This window comes from Dendrobates tinctorius, unplaced genomic scaffold (genome assembly GCF_039654945.1).
Source record: "Dendrobates tinctorius isolate UK_male_01 unplaced genomic scaffold, ASM3965494v1 ptg000087l, whole genome shotgun sequence".
NCBI lineage: Eukaryota > Metazoa > Chordata > Amphibia > Anura > Dendrobatidae > Dendrobates > Dendrobates tinctorius.
In genome coordinates, this window is record NW_027361755.1 from 7,876,633 (window position 1) to 7,894,565 (window position 17,933).

At 49.3% G+C, this 17,933-nt stretch overlaps 1 protein-coding gene across 8 annotated transcripts in view; it reads right to left on the reverse strand.

Moving 5' to 3' along the window:
* TIAM2 (TIAM Rac1 associated GEF 2) overlaps positions 1–17,933 on the reverse strand; it is a 769,295-nt gene that overhangs the window by 322,231 nt on the left and 429,131 nt on the right. Inside the window, exon 1 of one of the 8 annotated variants that reach the window (XM_073585722.1) lies at positions 6,994–7,059. The exons of the other annotated variants lie outside the window; for them this stretch is intronic. Coding sequence (XP_073441823.1) covers positions 6,994–7,059 — 66 coding nt within the window. Of the gene's footprint in view, positions 1–6,993; positions 7,060–17,933 lie in introns of those variants that run through there. 8 annotated transcript variants of the gene reach the window in all.

The window sequence follows — 17,933 nt, forward strand, 5'->3', positions numbered from 1 at the left end:
GCGACAATCACAACTTTGATATACTGCATACTTTACCGCTGTCTTATGTCATCCTATATGACGTTTACCTTACAGATTATCCTGCGTTACAGCAGCTTTCTGACCATTTGATTACTGGTATGTACCATCCTGTAACACCACCTCATTGACCTTATGTATACAATTTAACAGCGCTAATCACTTCTTTTTAGGCGTTAGCAGTGAATAACATAAAAAGCGCCCTCCTTCAAGCTACTTTCAAACATACTAGCACGGTATGTCTTATCCTTTTCTCCTTCAATCTGAGCACTCAAGATATATTTTTTGGTCTCTGTTGTAGTATCTCTTGTATAATATTGTATATATCGACCGAATTGCATTCTATGTGATTTTTGTACATACTTTATTTATTTTTGTTTATTTATTTATTTTTTTCACAGTGTAGTAACTGATGAAAGTCTATATCGACCGAAACGTTTTCTGGTACTACAATAAACTGCCTCACCAAGCATTAAGTTGAGTGCCAGGTTTTCATTTTATCATATATGGTTTGCTCTCTCAGTCTGCCCATTGGTCTGAGGGTGAAACGCTGAGGAGAAGGACAACTGAATTCCCAGTTTAGAACAAAAAGCTCTCCAAAATCTGGAAACAAACTGGACTCCTCTGTCAGACAAAATGTTCTCCGGAATACTGTGCAAACAAACCACCTGCTGTAAAAACAAGGGCACCAACTCAGAAGATGATGGCAACTTCGGCAGTGGTACAAGATGGACCATCTTGGAAAATCTATCACAGATCACCCAGATAACAGTCATTCTCTGAGAGACAGGGAGGTCGGAAATAACATCCATTGATATATGGGTCCATGGCTTCCTGGGCACCGGCAGGGGCACTAACAATCCACTAGAACGAGAACAGGGTTTGGACCGTGAACAAGTCCCACAGGACTGCACAAAATTCCTGACATCATGATATAAAGCAGGCCACCAAAAAGACCAACTCACCAAATCTCTGGTACCAAAAATAGCAGGATGACCAGCTAACGGGGAGCAATGAATTTCAGACATTACTCTTCTTCTCCACTGGTCGGGGACACACAATTTCCCCATAGGGCATCATTCAGGTTTGTCCTCCTGAAATTCCTCCAGGGCAAGTCTCAAATCGGCTGAAATAGTGGAAAGAACCACACCCTCATTTAGAATGGTAGTAGGCTCAGTCACATCAAGAGACTCCGCAAAGAAACTCCTCGAGAGGGCATCCGTCTTAATATTCTTAGTGCCCGGAAGAAAGGAGACCACAAAATTAAAACGCGTGAAAAACAAGGCCCACCTAGCCTGTCTAGGATTCAATCGCTTGGCTAATTCGAGATGGATCAAGTTCTTGTGGTCGGTGAGGACCACAACTTGATGTCTGACCCCCTCCAACCAATGTCTCCACTCTTCAAACACCCACTTCATAGCCAACAACTCTCGACTCCCCACATCATAATTACGTTCAGATGGGGAAAATTTTCGAGAAAAGAAGGCACAGGGATTCACCTTAGAGGTTACTGGATCTCTTTGAGACAAAACGGCTCCTGCACCAATCTCAGAAGCATCTATCTCCACCTGAAATGGGAGAAAAACATGTTTGCCGTAGAACAGGAGCAGAAGTGAATCTCTGCTTAAGCTCCTGAAACGCCGAGACTGCCTGTGGAGACCAATTCACCACATCAGCACCCTTTTTGGTCAAATCCGTCAGTGGTTTAACAATACCAGAAAAATTACTTATGAATTTACAGTAGAAATTAGCAAAACCCAAAAATTTCTGGAGAGCCTTCAAGGAAGTGGACTGAACCCAATCATAAATGGCCTGGACCTTGACTGGGTCCATTTCAATAGAGGACGGGGACAAAATGAATCCCAAAAACAAAATTTTTTGTACGCCAAAGAGACATTTCGATCCCTTAACATACAGAGCATTTTCTCTCAAAATCCGGAATACAGTCCGAACATGTTCCACATGAGAATCCCAATCATTGCAAAAAAATCAAAATATCGTCCAAATAAACGATCAAAAACTTGTCCACAAAATCCCGGAAAATATCGTTCATGAAAGATTGGAAAACGGAAGGGGCATTAGTGAGCCCAAAAGGCGTCACTAGGTACTCAAAATGCCCCTCAGGGGCCCCCCTAAGGTCAAGCTTGGTAAACCAACTAGCACCTTTCACTCTGGATAATAAATCGGAAATCAGGGGTAATGGATACTGATATTTAACAGTGATTTTATTAAGGAGCCGATTGTCAATACATGGCCTCAATGAGCCATCTTTCTTGGCCACAAAGAAAAAGCCGGCACCTAAAGGTGAAGAGGACGGTCTGATATGCCCCTTCTCCAAGGATTCCTTGATATAGGATCGCATAGCATCATGTTCAGGTACAGATAAATTGAAGAGCCACCCCTTGGGAAATTTACAACCGGGCACCAACTTGATCGTGCAGTCATAACTCCTATGAGGAGGCAAGGACGCAGACTTACTCTCGCTAAACACATCAGAGAAATCAGCCAAAAAGTCAGGGACATCATCATGAGACTGGGGAGAGGTAGAAAAAATAGGAGTGTCACTAGGAACACATTGACAACCTCAACTAACCACAGACACAGATTTCCAATCCAGAACAGGATTATGGGTCTGCAACCAAGGAAATCCCAGCACAATAATGTCATGTAAATTATGCAACACCAAAAATTTACTATTCTCTTGATAGTCCGGGACTACCCGCATTATCAGCTGGGTCCAAAACTGGGGTTTATTCTCCGCCAAAGGGGTAGCATCAATACCCCTCAAAGGAATAGGAGTTCACAGGGGTACCATGGGAAAACCACAATGTTTGGCAAAGTCAAAATCCATCAGGTTCAGGGCTGCTCCTGAATCAACAAAAGCCTCAGCAGAAAATGAAGATAAGGAGCAGATCAAGAAAACCGACAAAAGGAATCTAGGCTGTACATTGCCCAAAACAGATGAGTGAGCAAAACGTTTTTTCCCGCTTAGGGCAGACGGAAATAGTATGAGAGGTGTCCCCACAAAAGAAGCACAACTTATGACGCCTTCTAATTCTTGACGTTGAGCCCTAGAAAAAAACAAAACTAAGAAGTTTGTTTGAAAGGCAACACCACCTCTCGCATAGTTTTACGTTCATGTAAACGTCTGTCAATTTGAATGGCCAGTGACATAGAGTCGCTGAGACCAGAGGGGACCGGAAATCCCACCATAACATCTTTAACGGTCTCTGCCAGACCCTTCCGAAAAAGAGCCGCTAGGGCATCATCATTCCATTTAGTAAAGACCGCCCACTTTCGGAATTTCTGACAATATAACTGCCGATTCCTGACCCTGGTTCAATGCCAATAAGGTTTTCTCAGCTTGATCAATAACATTAGGTTCATCATACAATAACCCCAGAGCCTGAAAAAACGCATGCACATTAGTCAGAATAGGATCCTCAGGTGTCAGGGAAAAAACTCAATCCTGAGGGTCGCCGTACAACAGGGAGATGACAATTTTAACCTGCTGCACTGAGTTCCCTGAGGAATTAGGTTCCAAGGCAAAAGACAGTTTATACAATTATTCCTCAGGAATAGGGATTTTAGGTTCTACAGCAGACAACTGAGCGAGATAGGCAGAAATTCTCCGAACTTCAGCAGCGAGCTGCTCAACACGATCAGACAATTGCTTAGTATCCATTACAGAAAAAAATCCTCCTAAGGCCGACAGAGAAAAAGAGGAAAAAATATATAAAAAATTCTGACACCTTTTTTTTTAACAATTCTTTCCTTCTTTAAAGTACCCTAGGATCTACAGTTCGGACGGTGATTCTGTTATGATTAGGTAACCGAGGAGGATAACGGGGAATAGACTAGGCAACCAGGGAACCAGGCTGAACTAACACCAGCTAAGCAAAAATCAGAGACATGCAAAAATGGATCCAATGCAAAAAAAGATTCAAGAAGACAAATAACTTATCTGAAAGATGCAGGACAGAGCAGGAGACAAGCAGACTTCAGAATATTCTCAGGAAGCAAACCAAATCACCAGCAAGAGCTGAAGGAAGGTTGTTCACTTAAATCTCCCCAGTCTGTAACCAGGGCTGCCACTAGGAATTTCGGGGCCCCATACTGGCAAAATTTATGGGGCCCCCCTTGAGACTCCGCCCAGGCTCCACCCCCAGCTCCGCCTCCACCCTAGCTCCTCGTCCACCATGCGGACCTTCCAAAATCCCTCCGCCCTTTCTTGGAAAAACTTCACTTCTACACCACACCCTCACCAATCTTACATCAACACCATATCACATACATAGCCATCAGCTTTAGTTTTGACCAAAAGATTTTTTAAGCCTGCCACCATGACAAGGTAGACTCTATTGACAGGGCCCTACTCTACTCTAACCTATTAAACATTTGGTAACTTTTTTTAACCATTATTGTGCATCCATCTTCAGACAATGACCAGATGATACTGAGTCAGTGCCCATCTAACTCTAACATACTCCAGCAAGGTGGCAAAGGCAGTACCTTATATTAGGTTGGTCACATATTAAGTCAATGTAATTGTACCCCCCATGAGACCCCCAGATTCTGTTCCCTCTCCCGTCATGGCTCTTTGGGCACCGCCACCATGCCACCGGAGACGGAGACATCGGAGAGAGTCAGAGACAGACAGTCTACTCACCCTGCTCGCTCGCCGCCTCGTGACTGGTCTGCCAGTGCCTACCGTCTGCGCCTCGCCATCCACCGTCCCGCTGCCGTCCACGGTCACCATCTTCTGCTCCCAGCCTGGTCCCACCACATGGCACGCTGGCACAGCCTATGGGTGATGGTCACACAAAATCCCTCATGCTCCATTCAAACATGGCTTTAGGACCCCAACTTCTCAGAAAAGGGCTTTTGGCTGCCAGGTATGTAAGGTGTATGTGCACCCCAAAACATGAGATCGCAGATATCAGCACTTCAGACCAGACATGCTTCTGTAGACACGGACTGTGCTAACAAATCGCCAGTGATCAGCACTGACACTGGTATCCGAGGTCCCAGCGGTCAAAGATGACAAGATGAGAATGGAGGGGCTGCCATGTCCCTGACTAATATGTCCCCACTGCTACAGATCTGATAGTGAACTGCCAATCAGATCAATTTACCTGAATGACATTGACATAGGGGAACTGGAAAATCCCCAATGTTCAGCACTAGACCTGTAGTGAGGGTCAGCCCTAAGAGTAAGCGCACGAGCAGCACATTCAATGTGGACTTTCCTCAACAAAATCATGTGGCACGTGTGGATCTTGTCACATACAAGTGACACACTGTGGATTTTAAAATGCACATTTGAGTGGGAATCTCCCACTCATTTGTATTTCCTCACACATTTCCTGGAGGAATAGAAATGCATATTTATAAGTATCTAATGGTCCCAGAACTGCGCTTTACGTTACATTACCATCACAAATCTGTTCTGTCAAAACCCTGCAAAAGAGCCCTGACCCTAAAAATGGCACAGAGTGGACTGAGAACCAGTGGGGCTATAAAGCCCCCAGTCAATTTTACACTGCAGACTTCTCCGCTGCCTTCCACATTGTGAGAATAGAGCAGGTGACTTTATAAGAGTTGTCAAAAGGTGACCCCAAAAAATCCCTGAGGTAAGAAAAGACTAGATAATATTACCCCCTCCCCTATGTCTGACTCTGAACCCTTCAGCTAGTGCAGGGGAGGGAGAGGACTGGGGGGCTTTATTTACTGTATTGGGAGTCATCTGGGGACAAGTGAAAGACCCCTAGAAGATGACATCTCATGCACATAGGGCAACCTGAAACAGTAGGGTAAGTGGGAAGAAGCCGGCTCTGCAGCAGAGAATATAGGGCAGGTGGGTGGGAGTCTGCCCCTGTGGGGTACAACACGGGGATGTACCCTAAGGCTCCCAACCCCACAATGGCACTGCAGCCCCTCAGGGGGAGACAGGTTTATTGAGCTGGACGGAACCGCTGCCCCACAGAGCCTTGCTCTCCCAGCATGAGAGCCGCAGTCATATCGCAGCTGCTGCAGAACTCCTATCTGAAGCGCGGTTTCCCTTATCCCCTTCACACGGCCATAAGCGCCTGCCGCCGACGTTGCATAATAACTTTCTAATGGGCCCCCAATGCCAAAATGCACAAGCGGCTCTGTACACCTCGTACACACGGCTCCGCTCCGTACACCTCGTACACACGCGGCTCCGCTCCGTACACCTCGTACACACGCGGCTCCGCTCCGTACACCTCGTACACACACAGCTCCGCTCCGTACACCTCGTACACACACGGCTCCGCTCCGTACTTCTCGTACACGCACGACTCCTCTCCGCTCACCTCGTACAGACACGGCTCCGCTCCGTACACCTCGTACACACGCGGCTCCGCTCCGTACACCTCGTACAGACACGGCTCCGCTCCGTACACCTCGTACACACACGGCTCCTCTCCGTACACCTCGTACACGCACGGCTCCTCTCCGTACTCGTCGTACACGCGGGGCTCCTCTCCGTCCACCTCGTACACGCGGGGCTCCTCTCCGTACACCTCGTACAAGCGCGGCTCCGCTCCGTACACCTCGCACACATGCGGCTCCGCTCTGTACACCTCGTACACGCACGGCTCCGCTCCGTACACCTCGTACACGCGCGGCTCCGCTCCGTACACCTCGTACACGCGCGGCTCCGCTCCGTACACCTCATACACGCGCGGCTCCTCTCTGTACTCCTCTTACACGCGCGGCTCCTCTCCGTAAACCTCGTACATGCGCAACTCCGCTTCATACACCTCGTACGCGCGCGGCTCCGCTCCGTACACGTCGTACACGTACGGCTCCGCTCCGTACTCCTCGTACACACACGGCTTCGCTCCGTACTCCTCGTACACACACGGATCCGCTCCGTACACCTCGTACACACACAGCTCTGCTACATCCACCCTGTAAACCCCTCCTGAACCCACACAGAAACTTTACCTCATCCAGCAGTACACCATGACAACCAGCATAGCAGAGTCCTGCAGACATGAGGCCCCTGATCATGTGACCCCTGACTCCACCCCTCCTGTGACCTCATCACAGGTCCTGTGCGCACACAGCAGATGGAGCTGGAGGAGCCTGAACAAAACGTAGGGGGGCCCGGGGCCGAGCGTGGACCGGGCTGCCATTGTTCTCAGGCGCCGGGCGGGCACCGGGCCCCCCTAATCACCGGGGTCCCCGCACAGAAACTTTACCTCATCCAGCAGTACACGACAACAAGCACAGCAGAGTCCTAAATACGTCCAGGGCCCTGATCATGTGACACCGGACTCCTCCCATCTTGTGACCTCATCACAGGTCCTGTGCGCACACAGCAGACAGAGCTCGGGCTGCCAGTGTGCTCGGGCGCCGGGCGTGCCCCCCCCTAATCACTGGGGCCCCATACACTTGTAAGGGCTGTCATGCCCTGATGGCGGCCCTGTCTGTAACACCTGACCTCCAATCATCCTGCTCAGGTGATTGACTTCTGTCAGCTAGACCAGGTCCATTACCAGCGGCAACCACCAGAGGGAGCCCAAACTCAGAAGCCAGGTTAAAAGAGTTCACAACACATATACATGGCCAACCCTGTAGAATATTCTTTACACTGATAGATTTTTTCCTTTAATACCATTCCACCCCCTAAAGGTCTCATCAAAATATAGAAAACTCCCTAGGAAAAATCTATTTTAATTCCAGATTCTGTAAATGCACTTAAACTCCTTTGTGACATACAGAATATTTAGGCTAAATGTTCTCTAAAGCCCCTGTTACACATAGCAATCTCTCTAGCAATATCGCTGTAACGTCACTGATTTTGTGACGTAGCAGCGATATTGCTAGCGATATCGCTATGTCTGATACTTACCTCCGACCGGCTCCCCCGCTGCTCATTGCTGGTCGCGCGAGAAGGTCCTGGATCATTTCTCGTCGGGCGCTTCCTGCTGTGCTTCCTGTGGCGCCGACGAGCGACGCGTGGACGCGGGCGGGAGGACGTCAGGATCGCCGCGTCTGACAGGTAAGTAGCAACCCCCGACCCCTGTGATGTCACTGGTGAGATCTGCCTGTGTGGCAGCTCACTAGCGACCACTTAGCGATGTACCAGCGATCCATATCGTTGTCAGTATTGCTGGTGCATCGCTAAGTGTAACGGTACCCTAAAGGGCATGTCACACTAAGAGATATCGCTAGCAATATCGCTATAACTAGTGACGTTATAGCGATATTGCTAGCGATATCTCTGTGTCTGATACTTACCTACGACCGGCTCCCCCGCTGGTTATCGCTGATCGCGCGAGAACGTTCAGGACTGTTTCTCGTCGTCAGCTTCCTGTGGCGCTTCCTGCTGTGAGGACGAGCGACGCGTGGAGCCGGGCGGGAGGACGCAGGATCGCCTGGTGTGACAGGTAAGTAGCGTCCCCAGCGATGTCGCTAGTGAGATCTGCCTATGTGGCAGCTCACTAGCGACCACTTAGCGATGTACCAGCGATCCTGACCGCGTCATATCGCTGGTCGGGATCGCTGGTACATCGCTAAGTGTGACAGTACCTTTAGTCCTGATATCTCTCACAGCCCTTGCAGGCTTGCAAGACCAATCTCCATCCAAGGCTGAAGACATGCTCAGTTCATTTCTCTTGCACAACAGCCTGCACACTACCCTGAAAGCTCAACAGCCTGCACACTACCCTGAAAGCTGTCACTTTCCATGACTAAGACCACCTCAGTCCTCTACTGTAAAGCACCCTTCATTCTTGGTACCATTCTCTAAGTCTTGGTATGTGATTATACGATGGAATCTCTGGCTTATTGGTCTCCTAAGCAAGCATGTGCATGTTATGAGACCCTCAATACAGTGTTGCCACTGGCTCCTCATTTTTTACTTCAGCTTCTCAGCCCATCACCTCAATCACTATGAACATGCCACTTGGGCCTACAGCCATCAATCCCTTCCATGATTAATAAGACTTGCCACTGGACTACAGCAAGAAATGGCAATTACAAATTCAGATGTCACAGACACCATGTGGCCCATATGCGACAGTCCAATGGCATCAAATCATTTTCTTTTATCAGCTCTTTTCTATCATCATTGTGGTGCCAAGCAGTAGCGACATAATGTCATAATGCAGAGTTAGGCTCTTCTTGGGCATACGATGGCAATGGCATCTCCTTCTCTTAGCTGACAGCTAACAAGTCTAAGGCTGATAAGCCAGCATTCTCACTTCAAGCTAGTACTGTAGGAGGGCAAAAACCACATCCCACCAGTCTGAAATACCCAGGACCACAAGGTACATGGTCAGTGTATGGCACATCATAAAATTAATACTGTATAATACACATTTACATAGTATGTATTCACCAAATATCAACAGAACAATGCAGCAGGTTCCTAAAGTGAAATATATACAAAATAATGGAAACACCTAACGTTTTGGCATCATAATCTTTGAACATGTTATAAACATGCAAACCGTGACATATCTTAATGTTTTGTAGTTGATTACTTGTGTTATGTGATATGTGTATGTAAATTAACTGTTTGTTTTGCAGAATTGTAAGAACATTGATGAGAACCTGATACCAATGGCAGACCTCTCGGATTTTCAAAGAGGCTAAATTGTTGGTGCTCGTATGGCAGGCGCTAGTGTAACAGAAAGTGACCGAATGCTTGGCATGTCAAGAGGTACTGGCTCCAAAGTAATGACTTTGTTTGAAAGAGAAGGAAAAAAGTCCGCAGCAAAGCACAGGTCCGGCCGAAAGTCGAAGTTGACAGAGAGAGAGACTGTCGGACTCTAAAACGAATTGTGAGAGAGGATCGCAAGACCACGGCTCCGAAAATCACTGCTGAGCTCAATGAACACTGACAGAACCCAGTTTCCTTGAAAACTGTTCGTCGGGAGCTGCACAAATCTGGATTCCACGGAAGAGCTGCAATTAGAAAACTGCTGCTCTCAATGACAAATGTTTCCAAGCATTTAGAGTGGTGTAGAAACCTCCAGAATTCGTCCCTTGAGCAGTGGAAACATGTGATATTCTCAGACGAATCATCGTTTACCCTATTTCCAACCTCCAGCCGAGTGTACGTTTGGAGACAGCCGAAAGAAGCATTCCATCCAGACTGCCTTCTCCCAACCGTAAAACATGGCGGAGGTTCTGTGATGATCTGGGGTGCTATTTCGTGGAGATCCGCCGGGCCAATGATATCTGTTATGATTGGGTCACCTAGGAGGAAAGCAAGACCAAGCTAAGCCACAGAAAACCAGAGAGGTTGGTAACTAAGCGGATTGCAGACCCCTGATCCTATCCACACAACTAGCAGTAGCCGTGGAGCGTACCTACGATGATTCTAGACGCCTCGACACAGCCGGAGAACTAAATAAGTCTAAAGAAAGAAAAGGGAAATCTAAACTGTCCCAGAGCAGACTCCTAAGGAATAGATAGCCCCCAAACATATATTGTCGGTGAGACAAGATGAAAACACAAACGCAGGTAGGAAAATAGGCTGAGCAAACGATGGGGCCCACACTAACTAGACAGGACAGGAAAGGAAAGACACTGTCTGCAATCATGCAAAAAAACCTGCAAAAAAAATGCCCAACACGTCTGATAGAAAAAATACTGAAGTCACTGAAGAAACAATTCACACCTTGTATGAATCCATACCTCGGAGAATTGAAGCTGTAATCGCCACAAAAGGTGAACCTACACCATATTAAACTAACTTTTGTTGATGTTTCCAGGTGTTTCCATTATTTTGTCCAACCCCTGTATATATACTGTAAATATATTTTATGTAAGAAGGGGTTGTAAAATATACACCCCCTTACAAGTTCAAGAGGGCCTGCATGCCATTCTTAAAATTAACATCACAAGATATGTGTTCTACGTTTTGGAAATTTAACTTTTATCCTGAGATTTATTTAGATTAACAGAGACCCCGATTCCACAGATATGCCACTTACTGGGCTGCTCCAAGCCCCCCCGTGTCCAGGAAATTGCGGCACAGCGCCAGTCACTGTGTTAGTATTCCCAGTACATCAAATACAGTGGTGCAAGGAATAAGCCAAGGAAGCGTCTGCTGGACCACATGTTGGACTTTCATCTACCTTAAAGTTATGGAAAGTCCGAGCGCTATGTTATGACCGGTTTCATTTAAAACTAAAATGTTATGTTGCAGAGTATAATTAATATTAATTACATGCTATTTAAAGGGAATCTGTCATCTTGTTTTCACAACCTAACCTGAGAGCAGCATAATGTAGGGTCAGAGACCCTAATTCTAGCAATATATTACTTACTGGACAGCTTGCTGTAGTTTTGATGAAATCACTGTTTTATCAGGATAAGATTATCATTAGTGGACTAGTAAACCTGCTGTCATGTAGTCCTCCATATTCATGAGCTCTGTATAACCCCGTCCCCTCTACTGATAACCAGCTTTTTGCCTACGCACAGTGTACACAGAAAACCTGTCAATCAGTAGTATGGGTGGGGTTATAGGCCTGTAACAGATAAAACAGTGATGTTACCAAAACTGCGTAAGCAACCCAGTATGTGATACATTGCTGGAAGGAGGGTCTCTGCATCATTCTTTTCTCAGATAGTGTAGCATAAACCAGGTGACAGATTCCTTTTAAATGCTAGGTAATTCTCCTATTAGTATTGCAGATGCCCCCAAAAATAGTTATGTCAGTCCAGAAAACTGTTATCAGCAGCCAACAAGCTGGAATAGTTTTACATAATGACCCAAAAAGAGAAATGAAAAACGTGAGCAGGAATAAGGACTATTTTCAGATGAGGTTTATTTCTCATTCTATAAAAAGCTTCTGACTGTAACACTGAACACATGCGGCTTTCAGTTCCATGATGTAATGGACATTCCTGACATAGCACTGATGGTTTTTCTGGCCTCAGAGCACAAGTCTGTCTCGTGTCTATTTTACCCAAACTGGAATACAAAATACCTGCAATTTAGCTACTGTCAATTACAACCCAGTGGTCTCCTACCCGTGGCTCTCCAGCTGTTGGGGTACGCTTAGACTGGGAGCTTGCCATTTTATTTCTCTAACTCTTGGGAATCAGTGGCTCATTTTTGAAACGATTAGCACCGGTTGATCAGCACTGTAAGACCAAAGTGCTTGCACTGATGCGCTGTCTAGCAGCAGTTCTCTGGGGCATGGTACAGCACTACCTCTACTCATACATTCATTTACCAGCTTTCAGCATGTAAGTCTAACTTTTAGGGCTTCCTTCATATTTATTTATCAAGCTGTCTTTGTAGGGGTTTCAAAATCATTTACCAATTTTCCATAGAACTATGGTCTTAACCTACAACAATTTTGAGCTACAGTACTCATTCTGGAACAAATTAAAGTAATCCACCGACGACAGGGGTTGACTATAACCAAAGACTAAGGAGAAAAATTAGTACCCATGTAAGTATATATAGCTAAATTCTAGTAGACAAAACAACGCTATATAAGAAAAAAACTACTTGAAAAAATATATATAAATAAAAAATAAATACCAACAATTCATTCACTATAACAAATATTCATTTTTATTAAATAAGGACACCAATAAGGACAAAGATATGCTAAAACATTTTACAAGACATAATAAATGGGAAAGACATATATTAAAAACCAAGGGGAGCGGATCAGCGCATACAGCACTATTAATATTAACGTACGGTATATGAAATGTAAACACTGGAGATTGGAAGCTGCAGCATGAACACCCAAAAAAGGGATAAGAAAAATATATGTGATCCCCTAAAAAGTATATAAAGTGAAGTGCAACATGAAAGGTATATTTTTATATGACAACTAGAAATAGGTCCGATGCTATTGCATCAGGAGTGCGGTGAAATGAACTTCCGCCGGCAGGCGGCTCAGCCAATGAGCGGGGCAGTGCATCTTTGGCCGCCGGCTGAGCCAATGAGTGGTGCTGCAGGGATTTGAATTCCCAGCCAAAGCCGCGTGGCACCGCTCAGTGGTTGAGCGCCCCTGGCACTCAGCCAATGAGCGGCGCGGGATTCAAATCTCCTGCCCTACCGGCTGAGCCAATGAGCAGTGCCGCACAGGATTTGAATGCATGTATGGCCCTCTCACCCCCCTATCCTGTTATGCATGGTCCTCTCACCCCCCCTATCCTGTTGTGCATGGTCCTCTCACCCCCCTATCCTGGTATGCATGGTCCTCTCACCCCCCTATCCTGATATGCATGGTCCCCTCACCCCCCTTTACTGGTATGCATGGCCCTCTCACCCCCTATCCTGATATGCATGGTCCCCTCACCCCCCTTTCCTGGTATGCAAGGCCCTCTCACCCCCCTATCCTGGTATGCATGGTCCTCTCATCCCCCAATCCTGGTATGCATGGTCCACTCATCCCCCTATCCTGGTATGCATGGTCCTCTCACCCCCTATCCTGGTATGCATGGCCCTCTCACCCCCCTATCTTGGTATGCATGGTCCTATCACCCCCCAATCCTGGTATGCATGGTCCCCTCACCCCCGAGTCCTGGCATGCATGGTCCCCTCACCCCTCTATCCAGGTATGCATGGTCCCCTCACCCCCCAATCCTGATATGCATGGTCCCCCCTCATCCCTATCCTGGTATACATGGTCCCCTCACCCCCTATCCTGGTGTGCATGGTCCTCTCACCCCCCTATCCTGGTATGCATGGTCCACTCACCCCCCTATCCTGGTATGCATGGCCCTCTCACCCCCCTATCCTTATATGCATGGTCCCCTCACCCCTCTTTCCTGGTATGCATGGCCCTCTCACCCCCTTTCCTTATATGCATGGTCTCCTCACCCCCCTTTCCTGGTATGCATGGCCCTCTCACCCCCCTATCCTGGTATGCATGGCCCTCTCACCCCCCTATCCTGGTATGCATGGTCCTCTTACCCCCCTATCCTGGTATGCATGGTCCTCTCACCCTCGTATCCTGGTATGCATGGTCCCCTCAACCCCTATCTTGGTATGCATGGTCCTCTCACCCCCTATCCTGGTATGCATGGCCCTCTCACCCCCCTATCCTGGTATGCATGGTCCTATCACCCCCGAATCCTGGTATGCATGATCCCCTCACCCCCGATTCCTGGTATGCATGGTCCCCCCTCATTCCTATCCTGGTATGCATGGTCCCCTCACCCCCCTATCCTGGTTTGCATGGTCCTATCACCCCCGAATCCTGGTATGCATGGTCCCCTCACCCCCGAATCCTGGTATGCATGGTCCCCCCTCATCCCTATCCTGGTATGCATGGTCCCCTCACCCCCAAATCCTGGCATGCATGGTCCCCTCACCCCCCTATCCTGGTATGCATGGTCCTCTCACCCCCCTATCCTGATATGCATGGTCCCCTCACCCCCTTTCCTGGTATGCAAGGCCCTCTCACCCCCCTATCTTGGTATGCATGGTCCTCTCATCCCCCCAATCCTCGTATGCGTGGTCCTCTCACCCCCCTATCCTGGTATGCATGGCCCCCTCACCCCCCTATCCTGGTATGCATGGCCCTCTCACCCCCTATCCTGGCATGCATGGTCCTATCACCCCCCAATCCTGGTATGCATGGTCCCCTCACCCCCAAATCCTGGCATGCATGGTCCCCTCACCCCCTTATCCTGGTATGCATGGTCCTCTCACCCCCCTATCCTGATATGCATGGTCCCCTCAACCCCTATCTTGGTATGCATGGTCCTCTCACCCCCTATCCTGGTATGCATGGCCCTCTCACCCCCTATCCTGGTATGCATGGTCCTATCACCCCCGAATCCTGGTATGCATGATCCCCTCACCCCCGATTCCTGGTATGCATGGTCCCCCCTCATTCCTATCCTGGTATGCATGGTCCCCTCACCCCCTATCCTGGTTTGCATGGTCCGATCACCCCCGAATCCTGGTATGCATGGTCCCCTCACCCCCAAATCCTGGTATGCATGGTCCCCCCTCATCCCTATCCTGGTATGCATGGTCCCCTCACCCCCCAAATCCTGGCATGCATGGTCCCCTCACCCCCCTATCCTGGTATGCATGGTCCTCTCACCCCCCTATCCTGATATGCATGGTCCCCTCACCCCCTTTCCTGGTATGCAAGGCCCTCTCACCCCCCTATCCTGGTATGCATGGTCCTCTCATCCCCCAATCCTGGTATGCGTGGTCCTCTCACCCCCCTATCCTGGTATGCATGGTCCCCTCACCCCCCTATCCTGGTATGCATGGCCCTCTCACCCCCCTATCCTGGTATGCATGGTCCTATCACCCCCCAATCCAGGTATGCATAGTCCCCTCACCCCCGAATCCTGGCATGCATGGTCCCCTCACCCCCCTATCCGGGTATGCATGGTCCCCTCACCCCCCAATCCTGATATGCATGGTCCCCCCTCCTCCCTATCCTGGTATGCATGGTCCCCTCACCCCCCTATCCTGGTATGCATGGTCCTCTCACCCCCCTATCCTGGTATGCATGGTCCACTCACCCCCCTGTCCTGGTATGCATTGCCCCCTCACCCCCCTTTCCTGGTATGTATGGCCCTCTCACCCCCCTATCCATATATGCATGGTCCCCTCACCCCTCTTTCCTGGTATGCATGGCCCTATCATCCCCCTATCCTTATATGCAAGGTTTCCTCACCCCCCTTTCCTGGTATGCATGGCCCTCTCATCCCCTATCCTGGTATGCATGGCCCTTTCACCCCCCTATCCTGGTATGCATGGCCCTTTCACCCCCCTATCCTGGTATGCATGGTCCTCTCACCCCCCTATCCTGCTATGCATGGTCCTCTCACCCTCGTATCCTGGTATGCATGGTCCCCTCAACCCCTATCTTGGTATGCATGGTCCTCTCACCCCCTATCCTGGTATGCATGGCCCTATCATCCCCCTATCCTGGTATGCATGGTCCTCTCACCCCCTATCCTGGTATGCATGGCCCTCTCACCCCCCTATCCTGCTATGCATGTTCCTATCACCCCCGAATCCTGGTATGCATGGTCCCCTCACCCCCGAATCCTGGTATGCATGGTCCCCCCTCATCCCTATCCTGGTATGCATGGTCCTCTCACCCCCCTATCCTGGTATGCATGGTCCTCTCACCCCCCTATCCTGGTATGCATGGTCCACTCACCCCCTATCCTGGTATGTATGGTCCCCTCACCCCCTTTCCTGGTATGCATGGCCCTCTCACCCCCCTATCCTGGTATGCATGGTCCTCTCACCCCCCTATACTGATATGCATGGTCCCTCCACCCCCCTTTCCTGGTATGCATGGCCCTCTCACCCCCCTATCCTGGTATGCATGGTCCTCTCACCCCCTATCCTGGTATGCATGGCCCTCTCACCCCCCTATCCTGCTATGCATGTTCCTATCACCCCCGAATCCTGGTATGCATGGTCCCCTCACCCCCGAATCCTGGTATGCATGGTCCCCCCTCATCCCTATCCTGGTATGCATGGTCCTCTCACCCCCCTATCCTGGTATGCATGGTCCTCTCACCCCCCTATCCTGGTATGCATGGTCCACTCACCCCCTATCCTGGTATGTATGGTCCCCTCACCCCCTTTCCTGGTATGCATGGCCCTCTCACCCCCCTATCCTGGTATGCATGGTCCTCTCACCCCCCTATACTGATATGCATGGTCCCTCCACCCCCCTTTCCTGGTATGCATGGCCCTCTCACCCCCCTATCCTGGTATGCATGGTCCTCTCATCCCCCAATCCTGGTATGCATGGTCCTCTCACCCCCCTATCCTGGTATGCATGGTCCTCTCACCCCTTATCCTGGTATGCATGGCCCTCTCACCCCCTATCCTGGTATGCATGGTCCTCTCACCCCCTATCCTGGTATGCATGGTCCTCTCACCCCTTATCCTGGTATGCATGGCCCTCTCACCCCCCTATCCTGGTATGCATGGCCCTCTCACCCCCTATCCTGGTATGCATGGTCCTATCACCCCCCAATCCTGGTATGCATGGTCCCCTTACCCCCGAATCCTGGTATGCATCATCCCCTCACCCCCCTATCCGGGTATGCATGGTCCCCTCACCCCCCAATCCTGATATGCATGGTCCCCCCTCATCCCTATCCTGGTATGCATGGTCCCCACACCCCCTATCCTGGTATGCATGGTCCTCTCACCCCCCTATCTTGGTATGCATGGTCCACTCACCCCCCTATCCTGGTATGCATGGCCCCCTCACCCCCCTTTCCTGGTATGCATGGCCCTCTCACCCCCCTATCCTTATATGCATGGTCCCCTCACCCCTCTTTCCTGGTATGCATGGCCCTCTCACCCCCCTATCCTTATATGCATGGTCTCCTCACCCCCCTTTCCTGGTATGTATGGCCCTCTCGCCCCCCTATCCTGGTATGCATGGCCCTCTCACCTCCTATCCTGGTATGCATGGCCCTGTGGGCAGCTCAGCCAATGAGCGGAGCTGCGCGGCTTGGCGGGGGATCCAAATCCCGCGCCGCAACGCTCATTGGCTCAGCCGGCAGGGCGGGGGATTTGAATCCCGCGCCGCTCATTGAATCCCGGCCGCCATATCGGAATATCCATAACTTGGGTGTATATAAAAATAGAAGGTGAGTGATACTAACCGGTACTCATGCTGTTTGTGCTGGCGCCGCCACCCCAAACTCCAACGCACGTTTCACATGTTGCTTCGTCAGGGAGTGATCAGGGATAGACTAGTCCGATGACAGATTTAAAAAAAAAAAGCCATGGGCAGCATGACTCTTGTGACAGGTCTACCAAAAGCCAGAGATTTTTTTTTCAGCTCTGGAGTGATGCTAGTAAACTAAGGTCCCTGCCCCTAATTTTATAACTACCCGCTGCTGTCTTCACCTTTTTCGGCGCCGCTCCGGTCCCATGGCTCCACAACTAC